At 50.7% G+C, this 26,884-nt stretch overlaps 6 protein-coding genes across 6 annotated transcripts; 3 read left to right on the forward strand and 3 right to left on the reverse strand.

The window, feature by feature from the left end:
* Positions 1 to 39: 39 nt before the first annotated feature.
* On the reverse strand, positions 40 to 1,572 carry N7539_005331 (uncharacterized protein; the record flags this gene model as incomplete). The annotated part of the gene is made up of 1 exon (XM_056934933.1): positions 40 to 1,572. The coding sequence occupies one exon, from the start codon at positions 1,570 to 1,572 to the stop codon at positions 40 to 42; it is 1,533 nt and encodes a 510-aa protein (XP_056790127.1).
* Positions 1,573 to 2,534: 962 nt separating this feature from the next.
* On the forward strand, positions 2,535 to 4,787 carry N7539_005332 (Zn(II)2Cys6 transcription factor; the record flags this gene model as incomplete). Its single annotated transcript, XM_056934934.1, has 2 exons — positions 2,535 to 2,663; positions 2,742 to 4,787. 2 exons carry the CDS (start codon positions 2,535 to 2,537, stop codon positions 4,785 to 4,787), a joined length of 2,175 nt encoding a protein of 724 aa, XP_056790128.1.
* A 1,643-nt stretch (positions 4,788 to 6,430) lies between these two features.
* Positions 6,431 to 10,080, reverse strand: N7539_005333 (uncharacterized protein; the record flags this gene model as incomplete). Its single annotated transcript, XM_056934935.1, has 4 exons — positions 6,431 to 6,618; positions 6,703 to 7,164; positions 7,229 to 9,155; positions 9,268 to 10,080. The coding sequence occupies 4 exons, from the start codon at positions 10,078 to 10,080 to the stop codon at positions 6,431 to 6,433; spliced, it is 3,390 nt and encodes a 1,129-aa protein (XP_056790129.1).
* Positions 10,081 to 13,533: 3,453 nt separating this feature from the next.
* On the forward strand, positions 13,534 to 16,104 carry N7539_005334 (bifunctional aminopeptidase/epoxide hydrolase; the record flags this gene model as incomplete). Its single annotated transcript, XM_056934936.1, has 9 exons — positions 13,534 to 13,857; positions 13,996 to 14,080; positions 14,207 to 14,426; positions 14,517 to 14,634; positions 14,692 to 14,811; positions 14,880 to 15,005; positions 15,074 to 15,087; positions 15,164 to 15,392; positions 15,496 to 16,104. The coding sequence occupies 9 exons, from the start codon at positions 13,534 to 13,536 to the stop codon at positions 16,102 to 16,104; spliced, it is 1,845 nt and encodes a 614-aa protein (XP_056790130.1).
* A 561-nt stretch (positions 16,105 to 16,665) lies between these two features.
* Positions 16,666 to 17,806, reverse strand: N7539_005335 (uncharacterized protein; the record flags this gene model as incomplete). The annotated part of the gene is made up of 2 exons (XM_056934937.1): positions 16,666 to 17,333; positions 17,416 to 17,806. The coding sequence occupies 2 exons, from the start codon at positions 17,804 to 17,806 to the stop codon at positions 16,666 to 16,668; spliced, it is 1,059 nt and encodes a 352-aa protein (XP_056790131.1).
* Positions 17,807 to 19,876: 2,070 nt separating this feature from the next.
* N7539_005336 (type III PLP-dependent enzyme) lies at positions 19,877 to 21,352 on the forward strand (the record flags this gene model as incomplete). Its single annotated transcript, XM_056934938.1, has 4 exons — positions 19,877 to 20,150; positions 20,206 to 20,297; positions 20,354 to 21,152; positions 21,222 to 21,352. 4 exons carry the CDS (start codon positions 19,877 to 19,879, stop codon positions 21,350 to 21,352), a joined length of 1,296 nt encoding a protein of 431 aa, XP_056790132.1.
* Between the last annotated feature and the right edge of the window lie 5,532 nt (positions 21,353 to 26,884).

Genomic DNA, 26,884 nt, shown 5'->3' on the forward strand with positions numbered 1-26,884 from the left:
AGATGCGCCTCGTAAGACCGACAGAGAAGAAGCTCAAGCTTAAGCCTCTGACCCAGAGACATCCTCAAATTCCATCTCCCATTGATCCACCTCTTTGAATTTTTCCACTGCGGCGCGCAGTTCTGCGCTGACAATGCGACGCGGCGGCTTTCCAACCCCATCGCCACCTTCAAAGTCTGACCCCTCTGAATCGGGCGGAGAGGACAAGGGTGACGAGGACGGAGACGACGCTTGCATGACATTCTCCTTATCCGTCCCAACGCTTTTCCTTGATCGCGAACGTCGTGAGGAACCTTGTACGTCCACAGACTTCCCTCTTGGCGCTGATTTAGATCGATTCCTCGTCTTTGTTGGGCTATTGAGTCTAGGTTTATCGTGCACATTACCAAATGGCTTGGGTTTGACCGAGCTGCCACTCCGCCTTTTTCGTCTCGTTGGTTGGTGATTGAGCTCATCTTCATCGCCCGATGTCGCATGATGCATGCCATCGTCGCTCCTTTCTTCGTCTTCGTCATCCTCGTCACTGGGCACTTCAAATTCGCCCAGGGTTCGACCTCGACGACGAGGTTTGCGTCGCCGCGGAAGCGCCTTTTCTTGTAATATTGCAGTAGACAGATGTGCAAGGTTTCGAGGTTTCCTCCCTCGTCGACCTTTTAGAGCAACCGTAGCCCCGGGTGAGCCTGGCCCGGTGGCGATTGAACTCATCGGACTGCTAGCTGGGGGTAGCATAGTTTGGCTGAGTATATCGGCAAAGCGCAGTGGCTGAGGAGTACTTTCGTACAGATTAGACGTTTGACTCTGTGGAATGGTCTGGCTTGGCAAAATATCCTGGCTTTGCGGGACGGGTGTCGGATTCGGTATGTCTTCCACCCTGTCGACAACTGAATGATTGATCACCACTGAAGGCGATTGGGGTACTTGAATCTCTATGTTGTGTTGCTGCGGTGGCGGCTGTTGCTGTTGATCGGACCGTCTGCGCTTTCTTGAACCCGGAGATGAGGGAGTAGATTTGGATGTTGAAGGCAATGGGCTGTCTTGTGCGATCAAGAGCGATTTTCCTCGCGTCAGATGTAACGGAGTGGTTGACTCGTCCTCGGGGCTGAGTCCACCCAACAAATCCTCATCATCAAGCTCCAACGTATCGTCCTCATCTTGCATCATGTGGAGAATACTCTGCTGTCGCGGTCGTCGCCGGAAAGTTCCCAGCACAGAATGTTCAAATCCTGGCGTCCCAGGGACACGTGAGCCGGCGTCGCCTTTGCGCCCAGCGAGGGAAAGTGTCGACGAATAGCCTCGGGATCGCGTCGGGGGCCGACTGCCCGTACCGGGTCGACTACCAGTTCCCGGCTTGTCGCCTGCCGGTGATGAAGCGAGCGAATCTTCATTTCTTTGCGCCAGGGGTGTCTGGCTTCGCAGGGTGCGTCTTGAATGTTTGATCGCGTTGTCCACAGAGGGGGACTCGGGTGCGGGGGCTTTGGTGATTTCGGCCGACTCTGATTCTGGCGCAGACTTGGAGTTGCTGGCCCTAGATGCCTTCAAAGAGCGATTTCGCTTGGCCGCTGGACGAGGCATGATGTTCGATAGCTTTGGAGAGAGCTGGTGGGGGAGGAGATATCTCGACAGCTCTTTTGACGTCGTACCGCGATAGACGAGATGGAGGCGCGTTTGTTGAGCAAAACGCGTGTCCACGTGAGATAAGAGGAAGTCTATATCTTATCGGCTTATCGATCGCTCCTATGCCGGCGCTTCCTAAAGTATGGGAGGTGGTACCACTATTTGCTAGTACTACAGTCATAATGGGGATCGCCGCACTATTTCTCGAGGTAGATTCCGTTTTTGCGAACCTCTTCCTGCGTTCGGTCCAGGGTTGTTAAAGGAATTCGCAAAAAATGATATTACCCTGAAGAGAAAAAGCAATCAGCGACTACCGTGAACTTTACAGTCTATATGGAGATGCCTTTCTTACGAAGCTCGGACTGATGGCCTGACCTAATCGGACTGCCTAATCAACCACGGACCAGCTCCCCCGTGTGTCGCAAATGGCATTCTTTGCGATGATTTGCTGCGCGGCGTACTTGACCAGCGCTTGCAGATCCACAAGCGCTCCGCCGACGGGGGAACTAAACCGAGACGGGAATCATGTCGAGCTGCGATGGAGCTCAACGGTGGCAGACAACGCCTCAGACAGCCGAGAATCAACTCAAAAATACCTTCCCCGCTGTGCATTAGTTGGGGTTGCGTTCTTTCAAGATGTTGATTCGTTCGTGGAATATTAATTCAGCCTTTCCCCGCGGCCAAATGGCTCTCCCTCGGCCGCCTTTCTTTCCCAGACGAGCCAACGTCGAATGCGATCCAAAATTATTCGCTCGCGCGCTCGCCAGGAGCGTCACTGTTGCTGGTTCTTTCAGGCCAGGCTAGCATGAAAGAGCAGACGATTATCTTCCCCAGTGAGATCGTACTTGCTGGCATTGCATTCTCTCACGGGCAATTTCCTTCGACCGGACCGTCTTTCCTCGGGTTCATGGTGTCCTAGAATGACCATGACGCCAACACCAGAGAGGGACGCTGATGGTATGACCGGCATTGAGCTTGAATTCTCCCTTAACAAGAAGCGAACGGGTGAAGATATTGCCGAGTATCCGCGAAGAAGGGCGACAATTGCTGTGAGCCTGGCTCTTCTGTCATTGTGCACGATTCAGTTGAACGAACCTGATGGTGAAGACTGACGCCCACTCACACAGTGTCAAATATGCCGCTTACGCAAGACAAGATGCAATGGGGCACGTCCTAAATGTCAACTTTGCTCCGATCTCGATGCCGAATGTATTTATCGTGAGCCCGGGGTCAAGCTTGACGCGGGCGACAAGCTCATCCTTGAGCAATTGACTCGAATCGAAGGGTTACTTCAGTCAAGTCTATCAGTACAGACCCATCCACATCAATTGACACTCTCGTCCGCCTCACCCGCGACCAGCAATGATACCGGAATGGGCATCGAGGATCCTTTCAGCCGCATCAGTGGATTCATGTCTACGACGAGTAAGATGGCTGCCGTAGGACTGGGGTCTTGGGCCAACCCACCACCTAGCATCAGCATTTCGACCATGCCCAAAGTTCACAGTACCCCGGCTTTGCATCTTTTGCAGTGGCCGCTGATTCGAGATTTAGTCTCGAGGCCGTACGATCCTCAAAACCTCCTCCAACTAGAGATGGCGCGTGAACCGTTACGTCTCAATCCAAATTCCGGATTCGATTTGGGCAATGCGCCTGTTTACGTTCGGGCGTTCTTTGGACATGCGAATATTTGGTACGCATGTGTGAACCCCTACAATTGGGACCGTTACTACCGGACTGCCCTGGCTCAAAGATTCAGAGATGGACCGGTCAGTTGTCTGGTTTTGTTGGTATTAGCTCTGGGAGCAGCCAGTCGGCATGGGAGCATTGCATCTCTTCCTCGAGACCGAGAACCCCCGGGGTTGCCCTACTTCGCCGCAGCCTGGGCAATCCTTCCCTCGATCATGATGCGTAACTCGGTGATTGCAGCCCAATGTATGATTCTTGCGTCTGCCTACTTATTCTATCTTGTACGACCGCTTGAAGCGTGGACGATCTTGTCCAGTGTGAGCTTGAAGCTTCAGCTACTTCTGGGTAATCCTGATCGAGTCCCCGCGCAATGGAAAGAGCTCAGCATTCGAGTCTACTGGAATGCACTGCTCTTTGAGAGCGATCTCCTCGCGGAGCTTGACTTGCCACACTCGGGTATTGTCAACTTTGAAGAGCTCGTGGATCTGCCAGGAGGATTTGACGAGTATGAGGATGAGGAGGAAAGTTTTCCTGAGTATCAAAGGCACGCTTTCGAGGATTCTCAACCGCGTGATCATATCCAGCGCTCAAGATCTACGGGACTCGACAGCAAGAAGAACAAACAAGATAGTCACAACAACAGCATCCCACCTGAACAATCTCAACCCGACCGAGAGTCAGGAAAGGGTCTAGGGACACACCAGGACGAAATATGGTACTTTCTCGCCGAAATTGCCCTCCGTCGGCTTCTCAACCGAGTCAGTCATCTTATCTATCAAAAGGACAGCACTCACACTCTCGCCTCTCTGGGACCCATCGTTTCTGAACTCGACTTTCAACTTGCCCAATGGTACGAAAGTCTTCCTCAACCTATTCAATTCCCACTCAACCCTACTACTACTACTACTACTACTACTCCTACTACTACCACCACCACCACGACTACCACTATAATCACTACTCCTTCCCGACAACCTCCATCACTATCATCCTCCACCTCACCTTCCACCGCCTCTTCTTCCCAAACACAATCAAACGCACCACCTCAACCACCAATAAACCCCATCCAAACCGTCCTCCGCCTCCGCTACAACGCCTGCCGCACCATCATCTACCGCCCCTACGTCCTCGCCGTCCTCGAGCACGAATCCGCCGGTTCCGACCCAGGTGTCCTAGAATGCTGCCGCCGCTGTCTCGACGCCACCCTCCGCCAACTCGAAAACATCACCTCTCATCGCGAGGGCCACCTCCCTTATCTCTGGCAGGGCGCTCTATCCATGGTTTCCCAGGCTCTGATCATTATGGGCGCAACCATGTCTCCCACTCTATCGACCTTACTTCCTGCCAAGGGGAGGATCGATGCGATTATTGCCGGGGTCGTCGATGAAGTCCAGAGGTATGCGCATCTAGCTCCGAGTTTAAAGTTGGCGGAGGAAATCATTCGAGACGCGGAGAGGAGAAGAAGGATTCTTCTTCGTTCCTGAGAGGAAAGAAAAGACACGGAAGCAAAGAGAGAGAGAGAGAGAGAGAGAGAGAGAGAGAGAAATATCAATAGGCTTGATTATCTTGGGGATGTGTTCGTTCCCAGCCAGGTTCATGCAGAGACAGCGAAAGCACGAAAAAGTCATACCAAGACCTTCAAACAGCCCATTCAATTCCCAGAAACCTTTTCTAACCCAACATCCATTAGTAAACCCAACCCTCTATTAGCGCAATCGAAACAAGACATGAACGAAAAATCGACCCTGAAAAGACCTTAACCCCTTCCAACCCTAACTCTACCTAGTCAGTAGAACCAGACACTGATCTGGCAACTTTGATGATCCAAAAAAAAAATAATAAACTAAAAAGAAGATCACGAAAATAAAAAGCGGAAATAAACCCAAACAAACCCTAACCCCCATCAAACAACCACAAAATCCCAGAACCCCATCCCCCGACGCCCCAGAAACTAAACCTTTCCCGCCTATCTAAGTCCTGACCAAGCGAGGCTCCCGTCGCAACGATCATCCTTGAAAAATGTACCTGCGAACGCCTATTATGCAGGTTTCACACGCGAGATCCCCAAGTCGATCTACTAGGTTGAGCGAATATTCCCAGAATCAGGTTGACTGCTGTTTGAGCCCCGGTTTTTTTAAGGTGGATTCTCCAGGGTTTACGGGATCTATTTTCAGATGTGCTGTGTCGATAGAGGTAGGCCTGTCAAAGGTGTTTCGTATGAACAGGTGATGAGGTGATCAGGAAGGTGCGACTACGTTAATGTCTTCTAGATTGAATTACTGTGAAATAGTTTTACCTGGTGGCCGCGATCTAGTCGAGTGCATTGAGTTTTAGCGGGCATTCCTACATTCATATGTAGTGGAACGCAACAGGTGGGTTATATCAGAGTCACACAGCTAAGCTACAAATGCAGAGCTCTCTACCATCACAGTAAAAGTATGAATAATATTTTTATTTGATCTTCAAATTTCGCAGATCCCCTCTTGAACTCTCTTAAAGTCAGTCGATTCTCTTCTGCAGTGTAGAATGCAAATCACATCGGAGTAAGTAATCGAGGAAGGGATAAGAGAAATAGGCGAGGCGAGGTGGGAACAAAGTCATGGTATCTTGAGCAGACATGGAGCATGGAGGAACATGGAACATCAATGGGTGGGCAAATCGGGTTTCAGCATAATATAGGACAGAGAACATGAGGCGTCAGTCACGGGAGAGCAAAATGACTCCTGAGATTGCGGTGGATGGTACAGTCAAAATCAATATCAGTGTAGTGAGAGAGAGGGCCTAGCGATCATGTTGGATTAGAATAAGGCGGGGGAGGATCACCCAAGAAGCAGGTGGTGATGATGATGATGATGATGATGCTGATGCAGGTGTTGAGGACAGTTTAGCCACAAATGGCTGAATACAGCGAGGAAAACAATCACACTAGTATCAAAGACGTGAGTCTGATCCTCTCTATGTAATGCAGTTGGGGCAAGGGAACGAACATGCGGAGTAGGGGGGCAAAGGTTGAGACTCGGAGATTGCAATGCAGGGGAGAGGGGGCAAAGACAGACAGGTGGTCGAGATCTGAGATATGAAGCAATGGGTCAAAGGCAAAGAGACACCCAATTCCAATCATTATATGTTAGATCATAACCCATTCGCTGCCTCGCTTGATGAATTTATCCAGCATCAGGCCGACATCGGCTAAAGCAAAGCGACAAATGTAGAAACCAAAGAACTCTGCAGCATGACGTGTACAAAGCTCAAGACCAACATGTGTTGGCGAGGAATGCTTGAGACCTGGATCTTCGACTTGTTGGGCGATTTGGTCTGTACAAAGAAGTCAGCATAAAAGCCAATATTGAATATGTTTTAAGAAAGAGAGAGAAAAGAAAGGGCTAGGGTTGAGCATACCCAAGATCTGAGCGGCGTCGAATAGCCGCGCCAGAGCACCCATGTAATGGGAATTCGGACCAGAAAAGTCCAATGAAGTGACAGTCCGTCGGCTTTGATCCACTGGGGCGGCAGTCATTGGAACAGAAGTCATGGTCAAATGTTCTTTGCTGGTATCCCGGGCAGTCGAGAATGAGCTCACCGTGGGAATGCCCGAGGTTTTGGAACGCAGTCGCTTCCACGTCGGCCGGTAAGACTTGCTGGACGTGCTTGACGATTTGACTGAAGGGACCTCGAATGGAGCCGCATCGTCGAATGAGGCGTGTTGCTTGAGCTGCGGGATCGCAGCATGAACACCAACTTCGTTGCCCAGCTTCTTCGACAGCACAATCTGGGCTTGGTCAAGAATGTTCTCGAAAGATTGCATCTCTTCCAAGACGGCATCCGCATCGTACATGTCCACCTGAGCCAATTTCAAGAGGGCTGCAGTCAACAAGTCGCAATTCGAGATCTTATCTTCCACGGACTTGATTTTGACATTTTTGACGCGCCAGACGTCGCGTGGGATGAAGAGCTTCGTAGAGAGATAGCCACCAAGGGGGGTGTGAGAGGGTCTGATACAGACAGCGCATGAGCCAGAATGGGCGCAGGAGGAATGATTCAGGACAAGGCTCCAAGGGGAGCGGCGCATTGTGCACGAGCAGATTCGGGCGACCCAGCGAGGTAGGGGAATGGATCTCACAGTTGAAAAGATCGAGACCACCTGTGGGCAGGCCATTCTGAGTAAAGAGAGGCACTGTGGGAGTCGGGAGAACCGGCACGCTGGGGATGCCGCTGGCTTTCTGAGTTTCCTGTGACGAAAAGGAGCCGCTCCAAGGAGTTGTGGGGGAGACGGGCGCAGTGTCGGGGATTGGTACAGAGACATTGCGATTTCGGAACGACTTGGTAGTAGCACCAACTTTATCCAGACCATCAGGAGCAGAGGGCACTTTACCCATCGGACGTGCCGTGGCCGGCAGAACAGACAAACCACCTTCGTCGTCGTCTTGCGTGCGAGTCTTGACCAGGTTGATGTGGTCCACAAAGGATCCAATCGAAGGATTGCGTCGGGATGTGGAATGAACATTTCCGGCTCGCAAATTAGGTGTTGTCGACCGTGAGGGCTCTTGTGAGGCTTCGTCTCTGACGTTGGTGTGTGCAGGTTTTGTTGGGGGAATCGTGAAAGGGTCAACGTTCGATACCGAGGAGGCACTGCGGGTATGCGAGCCAGTCTCGATTTTGAGTTCAGTAGAGGCCTGGCCTGATAGTCTTCGAGCACGAACTCCGGGCACGGGGGGCGGTCCCATCGGGGGCGGAGGGGGTGGTGATGGTGATGAAACGGATGCGCGGTGTGGTGGCAGGTCGGGAAAATCAGACGAGACAGGAATCGGGGGCAGAGCTGCCGTGGGTGGAGGGGCAGTGGGAAGGACGTTCTTATCAAGGTATTGCGGGGGCAAAACATCCTCGTCGTCGTCTTCGTCTTCCGTGAGTGTAGACAATGCCAGACCACCAGGCCCCGTGATATTCGACCCATTTGAGCTCTCCCAAGTGCGTGCGGAGGTGTTGCTCGAGTCGGATTCACGAGGCAAGGCTGATTTGGACTGGAGGCCAAATTCAAATTCATCCATGACATAGCCCTTGGTCATCTCCTCCAGCAGTCGCTCTTCCTCTTCGGCTTCTTCATCCAGATACTCCAGAGTGGCCCCTCCTGTTTCATCCAAGAGATACTGCTCGTGAAGGTGACGAGTGTCTTGACCGCGGCTCATGGCGGCTTCGGCTTCTAATTCTGCCTCCCGAACCCGTTGCTTCGCAAGCTCAATATTTCGGCGCGCGTTGGCAACCACGCTATCGCCTTCTTCGTCTTGATACTCCGTCACAGGCTCCAACCCATCATCATAGGCTGCCTCGACAGCAGCGTCCAACGCCGCGTCGAATTCGGCCTCGGTGTCGGTACTGAGGCGGCGGCTGGTTCGTCGGCGCAAATACACCGAAGAGGCTTTGGAATCGGTGGAAGACGGGGACGAAGCACCAGACTCGTCAATCGTGTCGAGCCACGAGGTCGTCTCATTCGTCTCAAACGGCGCTGCGGGCTCCAGAAAAGCCGGATTGCTGTAGGCCGCCAAGTTGTTACCCAAGCCCGCCGGGGTCGTTCTGCCCGAGTGCGCCGCAGGTCGTAAGGATTGACGTCGAGGGGGGATTGCGTCGAAAGGCAAAGGCCGAGGTTCTTCAAAGGCCGCCTGCAGGCGCAAGCTAGAATGAGAAGAGCTGTTTGGGCTATCTGCATACGAATCATCCTGTACAGTCGCAACGGCGTGAAGAAGTTCCCCGAAGGACTCTTGACTGAGTGGACGCTCGGGGAGCGCCTTGCCGTCGGATTCCAATATTGAAAAGTCCATGCGCCGAAGTTCGGTGATTCGGGTCATGTAAGTGTCACGCTGTATTTTTCATCCCAGAAATCAGTATCTCCTTGTCTTTCGATCAAATCAAAATCCTCGCGGCATCACCAGATGCCAGCAAAGTGTTGCGGAAATTTCATCGCTCACGTACGATTTCTTGAAGTTTGAGCCTCTCCTCATCGCCTCCATTACTTCGCAGCATCACCAACTGCAAGAGTTGGCAAGCATCCGTGTATGCGTCCATGGCGCCCTCAAAGTTGGCGGCATTGTCCAGCAAAACGGCCGTGTTAGCCTTTTGGAGTGCCTTTGAGAGCATCGCCTTCTGTGTCGCTCCATGCTGTCGAGATTCTGCGTCTCCGTCTCCGTCTCCGTCTGCCAGAATACCGCCGTCACTGGGGTGCACGATCGGAGAGTCATAATGCGACGGCACATGGCCTAGGATCATGGAATCGTGGTAGTTGTCGTGGTCATGGTCGTGGTCGGTGGATGCAAACGACAAATCGACCCGAGGAGTGGCCTGATCGGACCCAAACATTTGTGATGCACGCAGCTCAGGTACCGTCACTTCGGGCAATTCGACCCGGGTTGCGAATCGGTAGGGGCTATGGGCGGAATTGGCGAGGGAGAATTTGGAGCTGTCGCGACGGTGACCCACGTATTCCGAGGGACTTTGGCTGGAGGAGGTCGATTGTGACCAACGATTGAGGCTTCCCAGCCCTTCTTTGATCGGACTCGAGGGTGTCCAGGCGATTGCTCGCTCGGGGCTTGCGGAGGCGATCTTGCCAGCACCTCCTCCACCGACACCTCCTCCGCCTCCTCCTATTCCCGATGGATGTGGTGATCGAGCGAGGCGCGATGCTGGTCGATGCGGCAGCGGTCCGGAGGACGCTTCGGTCATGGGGACCGAGGGACGGCGGGGATGGAATGATTGTGTATCATCCTCCAGGGCGGAGCGGTAGAGCATTGTTCCCGATGCAGCGACAGAGAGTGGCAGACAATAATTGTCGGGTCTGGTCATTGACCGACGTCGGACATTGGAAGGAAGAGCAACTGAGGCGCAGGCGCACCGGTCACGAACGGGGACGCTGATGGTCACCCTGGAATCCCTGAATGACCCTCTTCAGATGACAGCCAGCGGAGGGGTTGAGTCAATAGATCTTAGTGTCTTGGAAATTCAAAGATGCATGATTCCCAACCACTTTGCGAGGGTTGAGGGGGTTGGGATTGAATCGACGGATGTTTTCTTTGCGGGTTCAGGAGTATTGTTTGCACTTTCAGGTACCCCGACCTGATGTGAAAAGTGGACACTACTAATTGGACTGTACTGATTGCCGTATACTCAATTAGGCTTATCGGCGCGCCGGTCTCGATGAGATCTGTGACAATTCCACGCGAGCGATTCTAACACAAGGATCGCACAGACCAGGACGACATATTGCAGGATGGAGACGTGGGAGAGAAGGCAGTCGTGTAGGGACAACGCCGGCGGATCACTTTTAGGGGGGGGGGGGGGGGGAGAGAGAGAGGGAGAAGGGGAGAAACAGAGCGACCGAAGTATTGGGATGTGGGGGGTGGGAAGAAGAGGAGAAAGTACGCCGACGATCCAAGACGGGACGACGATGGATTGTGCACCAGGGGAACCCACAAATCCCCGAGGGTACGAGCAATGTGATCTGTGATCTGTGATCTGTGGGTAGTAGGTCTATTCTGTTGTCTCGTTCCTCTATGCCGATCTCGTTGGATAGGTGCAAAACCACCACCGGCTCTGGTAAGAGCGAGTCAGCGTCCACGCCAGTCCGGTCGGGTCAGAGCAACTCAGCTCAGCTCCGGTCAGTCAGGGGGTGAGAGGCGCTTGTCCGGCTGTGAGAATCCTTCCAGTGTCCACCGATCGAGAGACCAGAGTCAAGACTCAAGAGGCAGAAGGGGGTGGGCCATGAAGAGCCATGAAAGGGCACGTTGATAGACTGCGAGTGGTTCGCTCGCCTTTTGCTTTCTGTTTTCTGGCGTCTTGTCTTTCGTTTGGATTTTTTTTTCTTTTCTTTTTCTGTTTTTGTTCTCGTTTTGGGGAGGCTCCAGCACGCGTGGAGAGACGAGCGGTTCGTGGTTGGACCCATTCGGGGAGAGGATCCCCGGTTTGACTTTGGTGGAGTGGCAGGCTTCGATGTGGTTCAGATTCAGGGGGAAAGAAATGAGGAGAAGAAAGAGGAATGGAATCGAGAGAGAGCAACTCAACCCTGAACTCCAGACGAAATCGACTCAGGTCCAGTGACCGTCACGGGAACAATTTAAGCGTTTAGACGCTCCAGTACACGGCTGGGGCAATTCCAACAGATTGGTGAAGATGCTTAAAAGTGGTCAGTGGTGATATAGCCAAGTACACTCGATCGGAGGGGTCTCGAGAATGTGCGATGACCTCGTGGAGCACTCGGTGAACTACAGTAGATTCACTCGAATGACATATGCAAGAATGATATACTCTGTGGATCAATTGCTTCAGAGGGGTGACTCTGAAGGGTGTATGACTATGTAGTGTGTAGTACATACTACATACTATGTACTATTGTATAGTGTATATCTGTATACCTGAGTAGAGCATGCTACACTCAGCTACACGGCTACAGTAATACTCCTACGACTAGTAGTCCACTATTAATCTACCACTGCTCAGGGCTCACCTAGACGGTACTTGACATTGTTACCATGCCAACTAAGGGGAAGGACAAAAAAGAGTCCGTGACGTGAGAATGACATTGCATGCAAACAGTGGCTGCAGAGAATCACGATTCCGACCAGAACAACCTCAAGCCGACGGGCGTCAAACCTACCTCGAGTGCCGGAGGATAAGGTTTGGTACCAGTTGAAAACACTAACAGACCTGTCACTGCCGAACGGAGGCCTTCACACGAAGGTACTCATGGAAGTACCAAAAGATCGGGTCAGGCAGATAGTCCGCAAATATGAACCGGCCAGGCGTAAAAAGGGTTCGTAGGTCGAGAGAAATGTCCACATAACAGTCACTGCACGATGACTTGGAACTCTTGGGTCCGGGAACGGACCTCTCATGTGCCGGCTGTACGGAGTCCAAATCAACAAGACCTGGAGACCGGAACTTACATTCCAGTCTCTCGTGTAATGGTTATCGATACTTCCAGTCTTCCTCGGAAAATATTGCTCAATCGGCCAAGCCTACCTGGACGACACAGTGATAGCGAACTGAATCATGGAGTATATTGCCTAATCAAGATCATAAACTAGTGCAAACGGCAATCCACTACCTTTTTAGAACTCAGATGGCCTGCTCCTTGAAGAGGTCACGGGATCTACGCAGGCAAGCTACGGATAGGATAGTCCTCGAGGGTTATTAAACAAACATATCCTCGATTCAGATGAGCACGAGCTTCGTGAGCCAATGACTCGATCTGCCTCGAGTGTAGAGAGAGGTCGGTCTTGTGTAAGACCAGACCAAAGCTTCGTGGCTGACAGCCAATTCAAAGATTCACTGGCGACAATTCCCCGCCCTCCAGTTCTCTTCCCCAAGTCTAGATTGAAAAATCAAATAAGCTTATTGCGAGTCCGGTGGAAATCCAACTCGATCGAGCCAAGACCTGGCGCCGGAGTTTAAAATGCGGCGTAGATCCGACGCGCGACTGGACTTCCAGGTCTCTGATTTGACTCAGCTACCCGAATGACGTGCCTGAGGACGTACCGTATTCATTGAGGGGCTACGTCTCACGACATGTTGATCATGATACAATTGTCTCGTGCTCATCGTGCATTACTATGAATTACTTGATGACGATGTGAGTGACAGCCAAGGTGAGAATATGAAACAGCACCTCCTTACAGTATGTAGACTATGTACTATATGTAAATCAGTATGGAGTAATGTAGTATGTACTATTCTCACTCAACTACCTCACTCGTGGCCGTGACCACGACCGGGCCATTTGAAACTCATACCTCGTACATAACAGTTATCCAACTTTGCGGTATATCTCTTGGCTTATCTCTGACCCCGCCATCATTGGATTCATGATTCATGATTCATGATTCAGCACCAAATTGGTCGCAATCAAACGGGCGTGAGATCCCCACCTGAACACCCGCTTAGCACCGGAAGCGCGAGGGGAAATCTGAGGAACGCCGAGGAAGACACCCAAAGAGGAAAAGAACAAGAAGAAACACGGAAGAAGAGAGGGGAAAAAAAATTACCACACAAATTTGTAATTCATCAGACACAGGATCAAAGACCACGAGTGGCCTCCGTCGGCAATCATCATCTCTACATCTCGCTCACCAGAGAGCTCTCCCTCGGTATATGAACCGTTCCATCCTCTCACGCCCACTTGGCCGTCTCTCCTCCTCGACCACGCATCATCTCGGGTCCTTTCTCTTTCGCCCACGCGTCTTATCCAGCATGGCCGTGGCCTCCTCCACCCCGCGTGATCCCAACACGCTGAGCAACTACCACCACTGGCGCTCCACCCATATCACCGCTAACTTTGACATCCTCTTCGACCAGAAGAAGCTCGTCGGCAATGTGATCCACAAGTTCCGCTCCACCACCGATGCGCAATCCCAGGAGATCATCCTCGACACGAGCTTCCTCGACATTGGCGAGGTCAAGGTTGACGGTCAGGAGTCGCAATGGGAGTTGATGCCTGCCGTCGCGCCCTACGGAACCCCCTTGAAGATTGTCCTGGAGAAGCCCGTGGAGCTCGATGGGACTGTGGAAGTTGATGTACGTTGTCCCCATGACTGGTGGTGGTAGTCGTCACGTCAAGGCACTGCACCACCGTACACCGAGGGGAAAAGCAGTGGATGGATGACGCACGGCACGCGCACGAACCACAAGGATAGCTATTAATCCATGCGATAGATTGCGGTCAAGACCACCGAACAGTGCACCGCGCTGCAGTGGTTGACCCCGGCGCAAACGTCCAACAAAAAACACCCGTACATGTGTAGGTGACCAGGTGACGATCATCCCTTCGTCAGACGCCTCCCTCGCATTGCTTTGGGCATGAGAGTTATGCAATCTGCTCAGGTCAAAAGCTCAACCGCTAACCAGACGAACGATCTCTCAATAGTCTCGCAATGTCAGGCCATCCATGCGCGCTCCATCTTCCCGTGCCAGGATACCCCCGATGTCAAGAGCACCTTTGACTTTCGGATCTCTTCTCCTCTGCCCGTCATGACCAGCGGTCTGCCGATTCGGGACTCTGCCAACACCTCGGCATCGGAGAACAAGGTGTACCGCTTCCACCAATCCGTGCCAATTCCCAGCTATCTCTTTGCCATTGCGTCCGGGTATGAAGACACATTTCATTTATTGGCAGTCGCCCGCAACGGGACCTCTCCCGGATGAACATGAAAAGCTCAACTAATCTCTCTGGATAGTGACGTCGCCGAGGCTTCGATTGGCCCTCGCAGTGTAGTTGCCACAAGCCCCGACAAGTTGGATGAATGCAAGTGGGAACTCGAGGCCGACACTGAAAACTTTATCAACACCATCGAGGTAATCAGGCGCGATCTGCAATGACTGCTGCGACACGTGAGCTAACGTCAAATGAAGAAAATTGTCTACCCCTATGTCTGGGGCGAGTACAACGTTCTGATCCTGCCGCCTAGTTTCCCCTACGGCGGTATGGAGAACCCCATTTTCACCTTTGCTACTCCTAGCATCATCTCCAAGGTGTGTTTATGACTGTGTCAAATTTTTCCTCGCTGTTTGTCACACCGCTGACCGAGCGAACTCTCTAGGACCGTGAGAATATCGATGTGATTGCCCACGAGCTGGCTCACAGCTGGAGCGGCAACCTCGTCACAAATTGCTCTTGGGAGCACTTTTGGCTGAACGAGGGCTGGACGGTTTATCTTGAGCGCCGAGTAAGTCGTCAAAGTCGTGCTGGAGTAAATTTACATAACCTCGTACTGACTGTACTCTGGTTGAATAGATTTTGGCGGCTGTGTATGTTACCTCTGTTCACACATCCAACTTTGTTTTCACGACTTGACTCAGCTAATACTGTTCTTTTTCTGTCCAGTCACGGTGAACCTTACCGCCACTTCTCCTCCATCATCGGCTGGAAGGCCCTCAAGGATTCAGTGGACCACTTTGGAAAGGATCACGAGTTCACCAAGCTGATCACCGACCTGAAGGACAAAGACCCGGATGATGCGTTCTCAAGCATCCCTTATGAGAAGGGCTTCAACTTCCTCTTCCACATTGAGAACCTGGTGGGCAAAGCCAAGTTTGACAAGTTCATCCCCCACGTATGTGTGACTCAATTCCGGACCTAGATACGCGAGGAATGAAATGTGAAGAAAAGCAAAGGGCGAACGCAAACGATGTTCTTACCGCTGACTCTCCATGCAGTACTTCACGACGTTCAAGTGCAAGTCCCTCGACTCGTTCGAGTTCAAGGCCACTCTCCTCGACTTTTTCAAGTCCGACGCCGAAGCCACCAAGCTCCTCAACGACCTTGACTGGGACACCTGGTTCTATGCACCCGGGCTTCCCCCCAAGCCCCAATTCGACACCTCTATGGTCGACGTCGTATACTCTCTCGCCGAAAAGTGGGAGTCCCTCCCCGGCTCCACCTTCAAGCCCCAAGCCAGCGATCTCGAAGATCTCGCCGCCAACCAGATCCTCGTCTTCCTGGAGCAAATTCTGAACTGGGAGAAACCGCTGACCCCGGAGCTCTCCAAGCTGATGGGCGAAGTGTACGGCTTGACCAAGAGCACCAACATCGAGGTGGCCAATCTGTATCTGCAGGTTGGCATGAAGGCCGGCGACAAGAGTGTCATTGAGCCTACCACGGAGCTGTTGGGCCGTATTGGCCGGATGAAGTTTGTGCGTCCCTTGTTCCGTAACTTGGCCAAGATTGACCGCGAGGTGGCGGTGGAGACTTTTGAGAAGTACAAGGACTTTTATCATCCTATTTGCCGGGGGATGGTTGAGAAGGATTTGTTCGGAAAGAAGTAATCTTTCGACCTTTTTTTTTTAAAAAAAAAGGGATATATATACGTACTCAATCTTCAAAGACCTCGAAGTCTTTTTCTCGACTCAAGCGTGCCAGTGGTCGGGAAGTTCGAATAGAGTCGTAGCGCTTCATATTTCTATCAATGATGTATGTCCATAGTTGAGCACGGGCTATCTTCGCTCTTCCATAGTTTGCTATCAAGCCGTCATCGTAAATGATGTCAGCCACTTCCCTACTGGACATGATAGAACGGCTCCATACGAGTCATGCGCTATGGTCACGTCGAACTCATGTACTTTCCTACAACATAGATCTTGTTCAGGGACCAAGGAAAGGAGAGACACACACACACACAGAAAGAGAGAGAGAGAGAGAGAGAGAGAGAGAAGAACAATTGACTGGACCTTGTCACAAACACAAAAACGCCCTTCCGGAGACCATAGAATCAGTAGTACAATACATACTTTACACGTCATGAGATGAGCCATCCTCAATCCCAACGACCACCCCTTTCCACCCTTTCCTTTAGTCTCTACCACTCCTCAGCTCCCACGACCAAACTCTCACTTCATCCCCTCCACCATCTTGCGATCTAACGGCGAGAATCCAAAAATCCTCGACTCCTGGCCCGTCGCCCCACTCAGCTCCATCACAATATCCGCCTCCTCCATGCGTCCCAACTGCGCCGTCACCCTCCGCATATAAGCCACCACCAACGCGATCCGACTCCAATCCAGCTCCTTCCCATCCGGCCCGACCGCCTCCGCCTTCCACAAGTTCCTCCACACCGCGGCGCCGAGCACGGCGTCGCCCTTGATCAGGCCCTCGTCGTACGCCGCGATGATGCCGCGCCATTGCACGAACAGGTCCTTGAGGTACTTGTTGCGGATGGAGCGGGAGCCGATGTCATGCAGGTCGTCCATGCGGTGCTCGGCGTTGTGGGAAAAGTGGTCGATCAGGTGGCGGGAGTAGGTTTGGAAACTCTCGCGGTTGGGCAGGGCGCGGAGTCGGACGGTGAGGAGGTACATGTGCAGGAAGGTGATTTGGGACCAGGTGGAGAATGTTGGGACGAGGCCGAGTTCTGGCGGAGGGAAGACACACATCGAGTTAGTAAATGATTCAAGTTCTGCGTCGAGTACAGGAGGATCGTGAATTATAGCGGGGAAGAGAGCCGTGACTTTTCGATAGACGAGTCGAAGGAGAGCTTCCAAAGGAAACCACTGATACATTTCTGTATCTTGTTGTGTTCTGCTCCGTCCTGCAACGACTCTGTCCCCGAATTCAAGGATCCCAAAAAAATTTCAATTTCTCACCTTTATACCACCAACTATCCGAAACGCCCAAATGCTCGCCCGCCTCGGTAGTCGGTACAGGCACACCCTTCTGAGTCGCCTGCGGCACCTGGTAATCCGCCTGACTCGAGCAAGCCTGGAAGAGCTTCTGCGTCATGCCGTACGCGACATACGTCTCGCCCGAGCTACCGGGGGACAGGGCGCTCTTGGCCAAGCGAGAGATGGCGGAGCCCGATCCGCCCTGGGCATAAGAGCGCGAAGTCGAAGAGATGCGTCGCGCCGAGGGTGCCGTAGATGACCTTGACGCGGGGGATTTTGAGGGAATAGTCGTGGTGGTGGCACTTTGCATCAGAGCTGGAGACGTAGATGTGGAACGAGGCGTAAATGTAGAGAGATTTGCGCGCGATGTCATGGATCGCTGGGAACATGCATGTTAGCTTTTGATTCTTGGTAGAAGATGTTGAATTGTACTGCATTGCTCTCAATAGAGGGACCCCCTCCCCCCTTCTGGTCGGAGGCTGGTCATTCCTCGCGCTGTGCCGATATATCAAGTAAGAAGAGAGGACAAAAAGTTTACCTGGAGACGCTGATTCTGCGAGCTACGAAACTCTCGCGCACATAACGTTGACATCCGAGTCGTTGACATTGTAACGACTGATCAGAGCTTGCGACTCTAGATGCAGGTGGTCTTGGACACACAATTCTCAGGAAAACCAAGTCAATTTGGACAGGCCAAGAATACTGTACTCTGTAGTAGTGAGAATGACGACAGTAGTAAGGGTATGACTATGCCACAGCTCTCTTCCGTTTGGGGAGACTCGATCGGGTTCTTTTTCGGGGAGAACGGATCGGAGGGTCTGTTTGCACTGTTTGGTTGGATCGGGCCGATTGAGCCTCGATAGAGTCGATACGCCAATGGTCGGCAAGGGATTTGAGGTCATACAAAGATGATGGGGTAGAGTCTCGAGTACCGGAATACTAAGATGTGTTGTTCCGTGGAGCAGAACTGTAGAGGATGGAGAGGGTTATTGCAATGAATATGTGATCATTCGCTAGGTAAATATAGATTGGAAATTCCGTGGTTTATAATGATTAGATGGAATCTATCCTATTTCTGACATTCGGAAAACAGGTCTAGGTAAGATCGGGTATATTATGATAGCTTTCTTTTCTCGAAAGAAATCTCAAGAGAAGTAACGATGCTTGAGAGCGCGAATTAAATAATGGAATACGAATGCTGACTCAATTTCTCCAATCTGTCAGTCAAATGCTTATTCGCTAATTCTTTTCACTCGCAACGGGAGAGGTCGGTGGGCGTATACTCTAAGGTCAATTCTGCTGGGAAAACACGTAGATGGTCTTCTAGATAGTCTTATCAAAGCATGGTCCTGGGGTTAGCTGGTTTATTGTCGTCCTAAGGATCGTTCTCATGATCTTGCCGATCTTTCTATACGTCAGCATTTTTCAAAGTTGGCCTGTTATATCCTCGTGTGACTAAGTTAGTTCCTAAGTGATTTGCGGCGCCGTCGCGTGCGGCTGAGCTGCAGGTGCAGATCACATCCCCTTGAAAGGTCCAGTTCGACTTGCATTAGAGTGAGTAGCAGCATGGCGACCCGGGGTCTCTCCTTGGGGCGCGCTCATGCAGGTTGCAGTAATGAAAAGCTTCTTCGATCTCGAAGAAGCAATCACTCACGAACTTACAGAGCAAGTCCGTAGCTTTCCTATGATTGATTGCAATGATACTCACAAGACCACGCCAGTCTATCTTCGTAGTGAGGCAAGTCATTGTAAGTTACTACACGAGGCCGTTCATATAAAACCCACTTGGTCGTTACTTTTCAAACACTTTGGGGAATCATGCTGCAGTTGGTGAACCGAGCTTCAATGAGCTGTACACGGACACATCGGCAGACTCGGCACTTGCTCGCCTGATGCAGATCAAATTGGCATCAGCTGGTCCAAGCTGCATATTGTCGTGTTCAATAACCCTCTCCCTTGCAACAGACGTGTCTCTAACCCACCAATCTTCTGCATGAAGCCATCAACACTTGTGTAACATGAGTCTCGAGATTCTGGTTTTCTCACATTTCCGTCCTGGAAGATCTGCGAGATCATCACCTGTCGGAAGTATTGCAGCACCGAACGGAGGAAATTATTTCGTAACGTGAACTCGTAGCTGGCTGGGACTCGATCGTCTCTGGTGCTAGAGAAATGAACTCAACCATGCAGGTCTTCCAGCTCGATGCGTGATGCATACCGAGCTTTCATGATGACCGGAGACATTTCAATCCTTGCTTTATTATATCGCGGGGTTGTAGGTAAGTAGGTAGGTAGGTTTGAAGGATAAATAAAGATGGCCAGAAACTCAGGATACAGTTCGGCATCAATTCCACTCGTCTCGCAATCGGCCGTCTCGAGACTCCCGTCAGATTGTCATTTTCATGCTCTATACTAGGTAGGTAGCCAAGACGCAGCCCACAACATGAACAGCCACCATGTCGCCATGACCTCTTTCAAAGCGCCTCAACCGAGCGCCGAAATGCACAGCAAGAAGACAGTCTCAATCGACAAAACAATCTCAGCAGCCCACCTAAACGTCCCGTCCACCGAGGACGTTGTTCTTAATGCTATGCGACGAAGACTCTCGCAAGCCGGCCGGTCCGAGTCGGAGCCATTCTGCGTGATGGACCTCGGAAAAGTGCAGAGTCAATATAAGCGGTGGCAGTCATCGTTGCGCTTCGTGCAGCCCTATTTCGGTTTGTTTTCTCGCTTCACTTGATCGATTTTACGGGGGATTCTAAGTTTCTCCAGCGGTGAAATGCAATCCTGACAGCAAGCTCATTGCCCTGCTCGACTCCTTGGGATCCAATTTTGATTGCGCTTCTCAAGCAGAAATCGAGCTTGTGATGCAACAAGGCATACCCCCTGGAGAATCATATTCGCGAATCCGTGCAAAAAGCCCTCAGATATCGCATTCGCGCGAGATTCCATGGTCCTCCGAATGACCTTCGACAATGAAGCCGAGCTACGCAAGATTAAACGGATCTGTCCAAGCGCTGAGCTGATTCTGAGATGTTACGCCTCCGACCCGTCCGCGACATACACCCTATCCTCGAAATTCGGGGCTCACCCAGAGGAAGCGGTCAAACTTCTGAAGCTCGCCAAGTCTCTGGGGCTGGAGGTCTGCGGCGTGAGCTTCCACGTCGGATCTGGCTCGAAGGACCCACTGGCCTTTGAAAGAGCTATTCAGGATAGCCGTCGGATCGTCGATGCTGGCATTCATCTCGGCCATAACATGTACATTGTGGACATTGGGGGTGGGTTCACCAGTGACACTTTCGACACCGCTGCGGTCACGATCAAAGCATCTCTGAGCACGCATTTCTCCGCTATGAATATCAGATTCTGGGCAGAACCGGGGCGATTCTTCGTCGCCGATGCGGTGACCGTCGCTTGTGGGGTCATTGGCCGTCGGGAATCGCATGAGAATCCCACGACACTTGACGGGCCAGTGAATGATATGCTGTATCTGAACGACGGGATGTATGGCACTTTTCTGACCTATTTCTTTGAACCATGCCCACAGCCCAAAGCTCTGCGGGTATCAGGTGCCTTTTACCCCCAAAGCACTGCAGCCGAATCTTCAAAATACATACTTTGGGGACCAACATGTGATGGACTGGATTGCATTCTGAAAGATGCCGAGCTGCCAAAGAATTTGAGTTGCGACGATTGGATTTACTTTTCAGATATGGGAGGTAAGGTTGTGATAGAACTAGACATGACTATTGTCGGGAACTTTTTGCTGATTCATCTTCGACTTTCAGCCTACACGACGTGTTTGACTACCAATTTTAATGGTTTCACGAGTCAGAGAGAAATCATCTACGTCTCTAGTAAGACGTCCGAGGCGACTCCAAGAAAATGTGCAGAATTCGAGGATGTTTGGCGCATATGAGGTGTCTGACTGTCCAATTTCAAGAAACATGTCAGAAAATGAAAGATATGTGATTGTGACGAGATGGAAAGAGAGAAGCCAGATGGTGACATGATGAATCAAACGCGGCTAAGTTCCGGCAGCACGAAAACGACCTCCAACAATTGGATATCGAGGTGATGAGTCTATGTGAAGCGCAATGGTATATCGGATCTAAAGGACAATATCCAGCCGGTGTTACCAAGAAAGTCATGCATTAGCGCAAAGCAACACCCTGCCTAAGCTGTGTTTCTCTCGCTCGGGCAGACGGATGACACGGGTGAAGTTGTGATTCCGAGTATGGCTTATGGTGCCTTCATCTCAGAAGATCCTGGCTTTAACTTGCTCCTTTTCTCTGACTTACATATAGCTGGCTGGGTGGATATTATCAGCGTAACTCATGGGAAAATCAATACCTAGCGACCCTGTTAGCCCTAGGTCTTTCCTGCCTGAGAGGGTGTCTTTTGATAAGAATCCATGAAATTAAGTAGGTATTTTCACTGCCTTGATGGCAGTCCACCCTATAAGAAAAAAATTGGATGCAGGGCGAGTAATCAAAATGTTCTCCACATGTTAAATCAGAACTCCAGCCACAGCGCCAATTAAAGTGATTTATCAAAGACCCAGTGAGTCTCAACCCCTGAATCTCCCTCCGTTTTTGTTACTTTCACAATCATACCACTGAGCCAGCAGAGGCTCATTTCTACGGTTTACTTGGACAATTTCTCCTTCTCATACTCCTTTTTCGAGGACCAAAGTGTCTGTATGACCGTGGCTGCGGGCGAAACCCCAAGAGACAAGGTCATCTTTCCCCTACCCGCGACGAACGATTTACCCTCCGGTCGTCGGGCCAAACGGCCATCCCAATTAAGAAACCCACGGTTCTACAGACACGGCAAAATAGCAAAATAGCAAAAGCAAAAGAAAAAGCGTCAAAGAGCTGGGCCGAGGAAGACGGGCAAACCTGCCAGTGCAAGGGATAACCATCCAGCACTCTGACTGATTCCGTACCAAGGTAAAAACATCCGGGACGGAGGAGTCTCCAGCAGTATAGTAAAGCGGTACGTTCTTGCAGACTAAAGGTCCACGCCGTGGCTTTTCTTTCGCGAAGAATCTCGCGGGCGATGACCTCTAGATTCGCTGGGACCTCAGATCCTCCTGTGTATGTAGGCGAGTCAGTCCGATGTCGAAAAACGAGGAGGGGAGTTTGCATTTCACGACTCACGACGGTCAGGTGGAACCGCGTGATGTAAGCATGGTTGGGTGATGGCTTTTTTTGCTTATGTTTTCTATTATTTTTAATTTCTTATTTTGGGGGTTTCTTTCCACCTTCCAGGCTTTGATAGACAGCATATGGCGTAGCTGGTTTAAATTCAATCTCGCTTTAGCAGATACACTCACACACACGCCATCCGTCATCACCCAGCGAACTTCTAGTCGAATAGCCTCTCGTTTCTCTGAGATCGTGGGTGTATGGCAGCTGGCATGTAATCTGCAGCCAGTCAGCCAACCTTGGCTCGAACCATTGTCTCATCTCCATCAATCTCACCACTCCTGTTGCCTCGCCGTTCCGATTACGCCTCCTTCTGGTTATAGCCGGTCCCCGAGACTTGGCATCTGCGTCGACCACCAGGACTTCAACCTGAATTGGCTAAATGAAATACAAGAAATGCAAGGCCGATACGGACGGCGGAACAGCGAGAGTGTATGAACTGTGAACTTTGAAGAGACCCTGGAAGCGGCCCACCCCGCTCTCAATGTCCCGCGATTCCGACTTTAGGAAGTCCCACCCGTGTAGATCCAATGCCAAAAGCCTCCTCTGCCTCGCCAAGAAGCCCTTTACGAGATACGAATTAGGCCCCCTTTCACCGTTGTGGGTTATATCTTTCCTCAGAACAACGATTCTCTCTATTGGAGAGTTCTCGTGCTAGGATTGTACTATATCAAGCATCAATCCGCATTGTCGGGATAGACGCGTTCCCTAGAGAGTAGACTGGAATGTCGATACATATAGCCGCGGAAGTCCCCGACGAGGCTTAACGAGTGCTGCCAGATCAAGCAACCCCGAGCGCGGAACTCGGTGGGCGATTACAGCATAACCGTCAGGTGTCCAGGCGTTCAGGATAAGAGGTAAGAATGTCATTCTCATGCAGTCCATAAGCTGCCTGCCTTGGAAAGTGAATCAATCACGCTCGAGGTTTCTCCCAAACAACGGGGAGTCTAAGTGGTTGACTATTGGCAGTTGTGGAGAGCTTGAGAGAACCACCTACTGTACTTCCATCTATGAACATGAGCGTGCTTGTTGAGCATACTCACCTGCACGGGAGGTTACATCGAGACGGCGACTATATGGAAAGGACCGTAGGAGCTAATTTACACCAAAGAGCTGGGAGGCATCGGAATATATGCCCTATCCTGGAAAGAAAAAAACTTGATGATAGAGCGATCAACCATCTCTATTCATACCAGTGTATGAAGATGGGCTAGGGTCCTTCAAGAGTCGCCATGATGCTGCAGTGTGGCCTCTAGCTGAACCTGGCTACGTGAGAAGTGATGGGCTATTTCGTGATGAGGGCAATTGAAATTTGGGACACTAAGGTACCTGTATTTAAGGAACACTGCAATCACTAGTACCTTCATCGTATGCACGGACATGTGTATGCATTCAACTCGAATGCAACGTCAGCATTTCTTGTGATATACCGCCAGATCTACCAGAAAGTGTTTGTTCATTGTTTTGCATGGCTTTGACAGTCGCTTTGATGATCTACAGCTACAGAGGTAGGTGCAGCTGTAGAATATGCGAGAGAGATGAATGTGAGATGGACTAGCGAGGAGAGATTCTATCTAGACCATGGACTGCGGTGGGACGGCAGTATTGCATGCCATATAAACAGTATCTGTGTCAGTTCTACGAATTGAGCCGCATCACAGGATACAAAGTGGTATATTGTAAGGGGCGTTGAACGTGCCTCAAGAGCGCATCTATACACCTCGATGACTTGGATTGAAAACTCCAGCCAGATTGAGGACGCCACTGCGGGTTAAAAACCCAGATGGTTCAACCCTCGCCTCGAACAAAGGGACTCGCTTGGACCATTATATTTATGACCTCATGAGGTGGACCGTAGTTTATAAACAACGACAATCGCAGTGGCCTCATGGACATTTGCTTTTTCTTGTGTTTTGTAGGTAATAGTACACTTTATTCTGGAGTGGCGGTGCCCAGGTACAGCTACAATTCTCCAAGCACCGACGGTCGTCCGTCACACACTCGTACCAGCTAGCGCGATAAAAGTAATGACAATGCCTTCTCAGTAAAAAAAATTCCAAAAACATACAACAGCCAGGATTCGCATGTGGTCACCCACCATACTACTAACTGACCGGCGTGTGGCTTGAGTACGGCTGAGCGGACGGGAAGCCCTATTTTCCACACCCTATGGTCGTATGTGATCGACTTATCTTGCAAATGTTTTATTACTCGCACTAGCCTTAATTGAAGATTTTTGATAGTAGGCAAGGACATGTCGCCATAAAGCGACACCTGAGTCTAGGAAGATAAAGTTCTCCATGAGCCTCTCGCACTGATCACGAGTTAATAGCCAGAGTATATTTTGTGTCTTCAGATAGCGGTATATAGTACACAACCTGCTGACCAGGTTGACTATCATGAGAAAGAAGGAATTTTCTTGAGATGAAACTGTGAAGACGAAATCTGCGTGAACTTCGTCTCAGAAAGCCGGGGGGATGCTGTTAAAAATGATAGCAGAATCTGCCTGGCAAAAGAAACTCCAAAAACATACAACAGTCAGGATTCGCATGTGGTCACCCACCATACTACTAACTGACCGGCGTGTGGCTTGAGTACGGCTGAGCGGACGGGAAGCCCTGTTCTCCACACCCTATGGTCGTATGTACCCGGAAAAAGGTTTATTTATTGTATAACATTACCTTTACAAATGCAGAAACCCACCCAACCATGTCACGGTATCTTTAGGTAGAATCTCTCCCCCATAGCAATCTAACTCCTCATCCATCTCACACATCGATACTGCTGCTCCTACAGTAGCCGTATCCCATCATTATCTCGCCGGTTCGTGTACTAGCCATGCTTTTTCTTTCTGGCAAGCCTACACAGACGCACGGATGGTCCCAAGAATGACTTTCTTGTAGCTTCATGAGAGAATATATTCGAAATCGATCGGAAGATCAACGCTACCGTCGAAAGACACCTCAAAGTCCTAGGCTATATAACGCAAGAAAACAGCACGTAATGTCCAGAACACAGGAGAATTTTATCTGCATGTCGAAGGGCTATCGATATGAAAGCGCTAGATGAACACGAGATCGGTAAAAAGTTGATCCTGTAGCTTGTTCATCGGTCTGGGCATGCCAAAGCCGATTTCAAATGTCTCATGTTACGACGCTTATGTCTTGTGTATGTCCTAGAGCTCTCTAAACCCCATCTCATCAATATTTTCCTGAACCAGAAGAGTGTTGCGTTGATTGATGAATATGCTGGGGTATGAAGCTGTCACACGCAGTGAGATGATGCAATCATCAATTAGACGGCAAGGTGACGTTTATCTGCGAAAGAAGGGACACTCACGAGTGAAGGAGCAGGACTTCCAACGCCTGGTATTCAGGGGTGATAACTCATTGCTACAATAGTAGATGTACTCACAGAAGGAGAGAATGGATTGAGGTGAGATTGTAAAGGAGGGAAATTTCTCCATTCTCGTTAGGCTACGGACTACGGTGGAAACGGCAGAATCGTAAGCCATACAATCCCAATGTTTAACCGGCCCTTGCACGGTCAGCTCTCTCTATCACCTATATCACCCACGCCGTCTTCTCATTTGCTCGAATATCATTCATGGCACCCCGGGGGTTGAACGTGGCCATGTATTGCGGCTCAAATACGGCTGAGTGGAATCAGCGCCTGGTAATTCAGATTATCCATCCTCAATGGTCATGTGTATTTGTCAAATAGCCTGTGCTGGATATAAAAGTTGAAAGCATTCATCCTAGCAGAAGACCTTCAGATATGGTGTCAAGCACTACTGATCAAGGGTCACGGGACCTATGATCTTGTGACCAGTAAATTTTTTATTGCCTCATCAGCAGGCATCAAGCTCTGTGTACTCTCCTCCTAAAACCATGAATCCTGATCGATTGACTCACTGATTCCCTGATTATCTCTTACCATAGGCCTCATTTCTTAGACCTGTGGAATACCCGCTCTGTCGGTGTTGCCCGTCAATATGCAAATCAAGACATAGCTAGAGTCATGATAAGTCCCATCTACAGGAAATTTTGATCGATTCCAACTAATGCAACAGTACGGCACTTATACTTGCATAGAGCTCGACCATTACTACCTAGTCTCGACCGTGGCACTGTGTGGTGTATACCAATCGCCCCACATCTCGCATGAAGCAGAGTTTTTGCAAGGAGTAGTGAAATCTGGCTACTAAACCAATTTAGTTCCTACGATTCTCAACTTCAACT

The sequence above is a fragment of the Penicillium diatomitis genome, assembly GCF_028827545.1.
Source record: "Penicillium diatomitis strain IBT 30728 chromosome Unknown utg000005l_segment0_segment0, whole genome shotgun sequence".
NCBI lineage: Eukaryota > Fungi > Ascomycota > Eurotiomycetes > Eurotiales > Aspergillaceae > Penicillium > Penicillium diatomitis.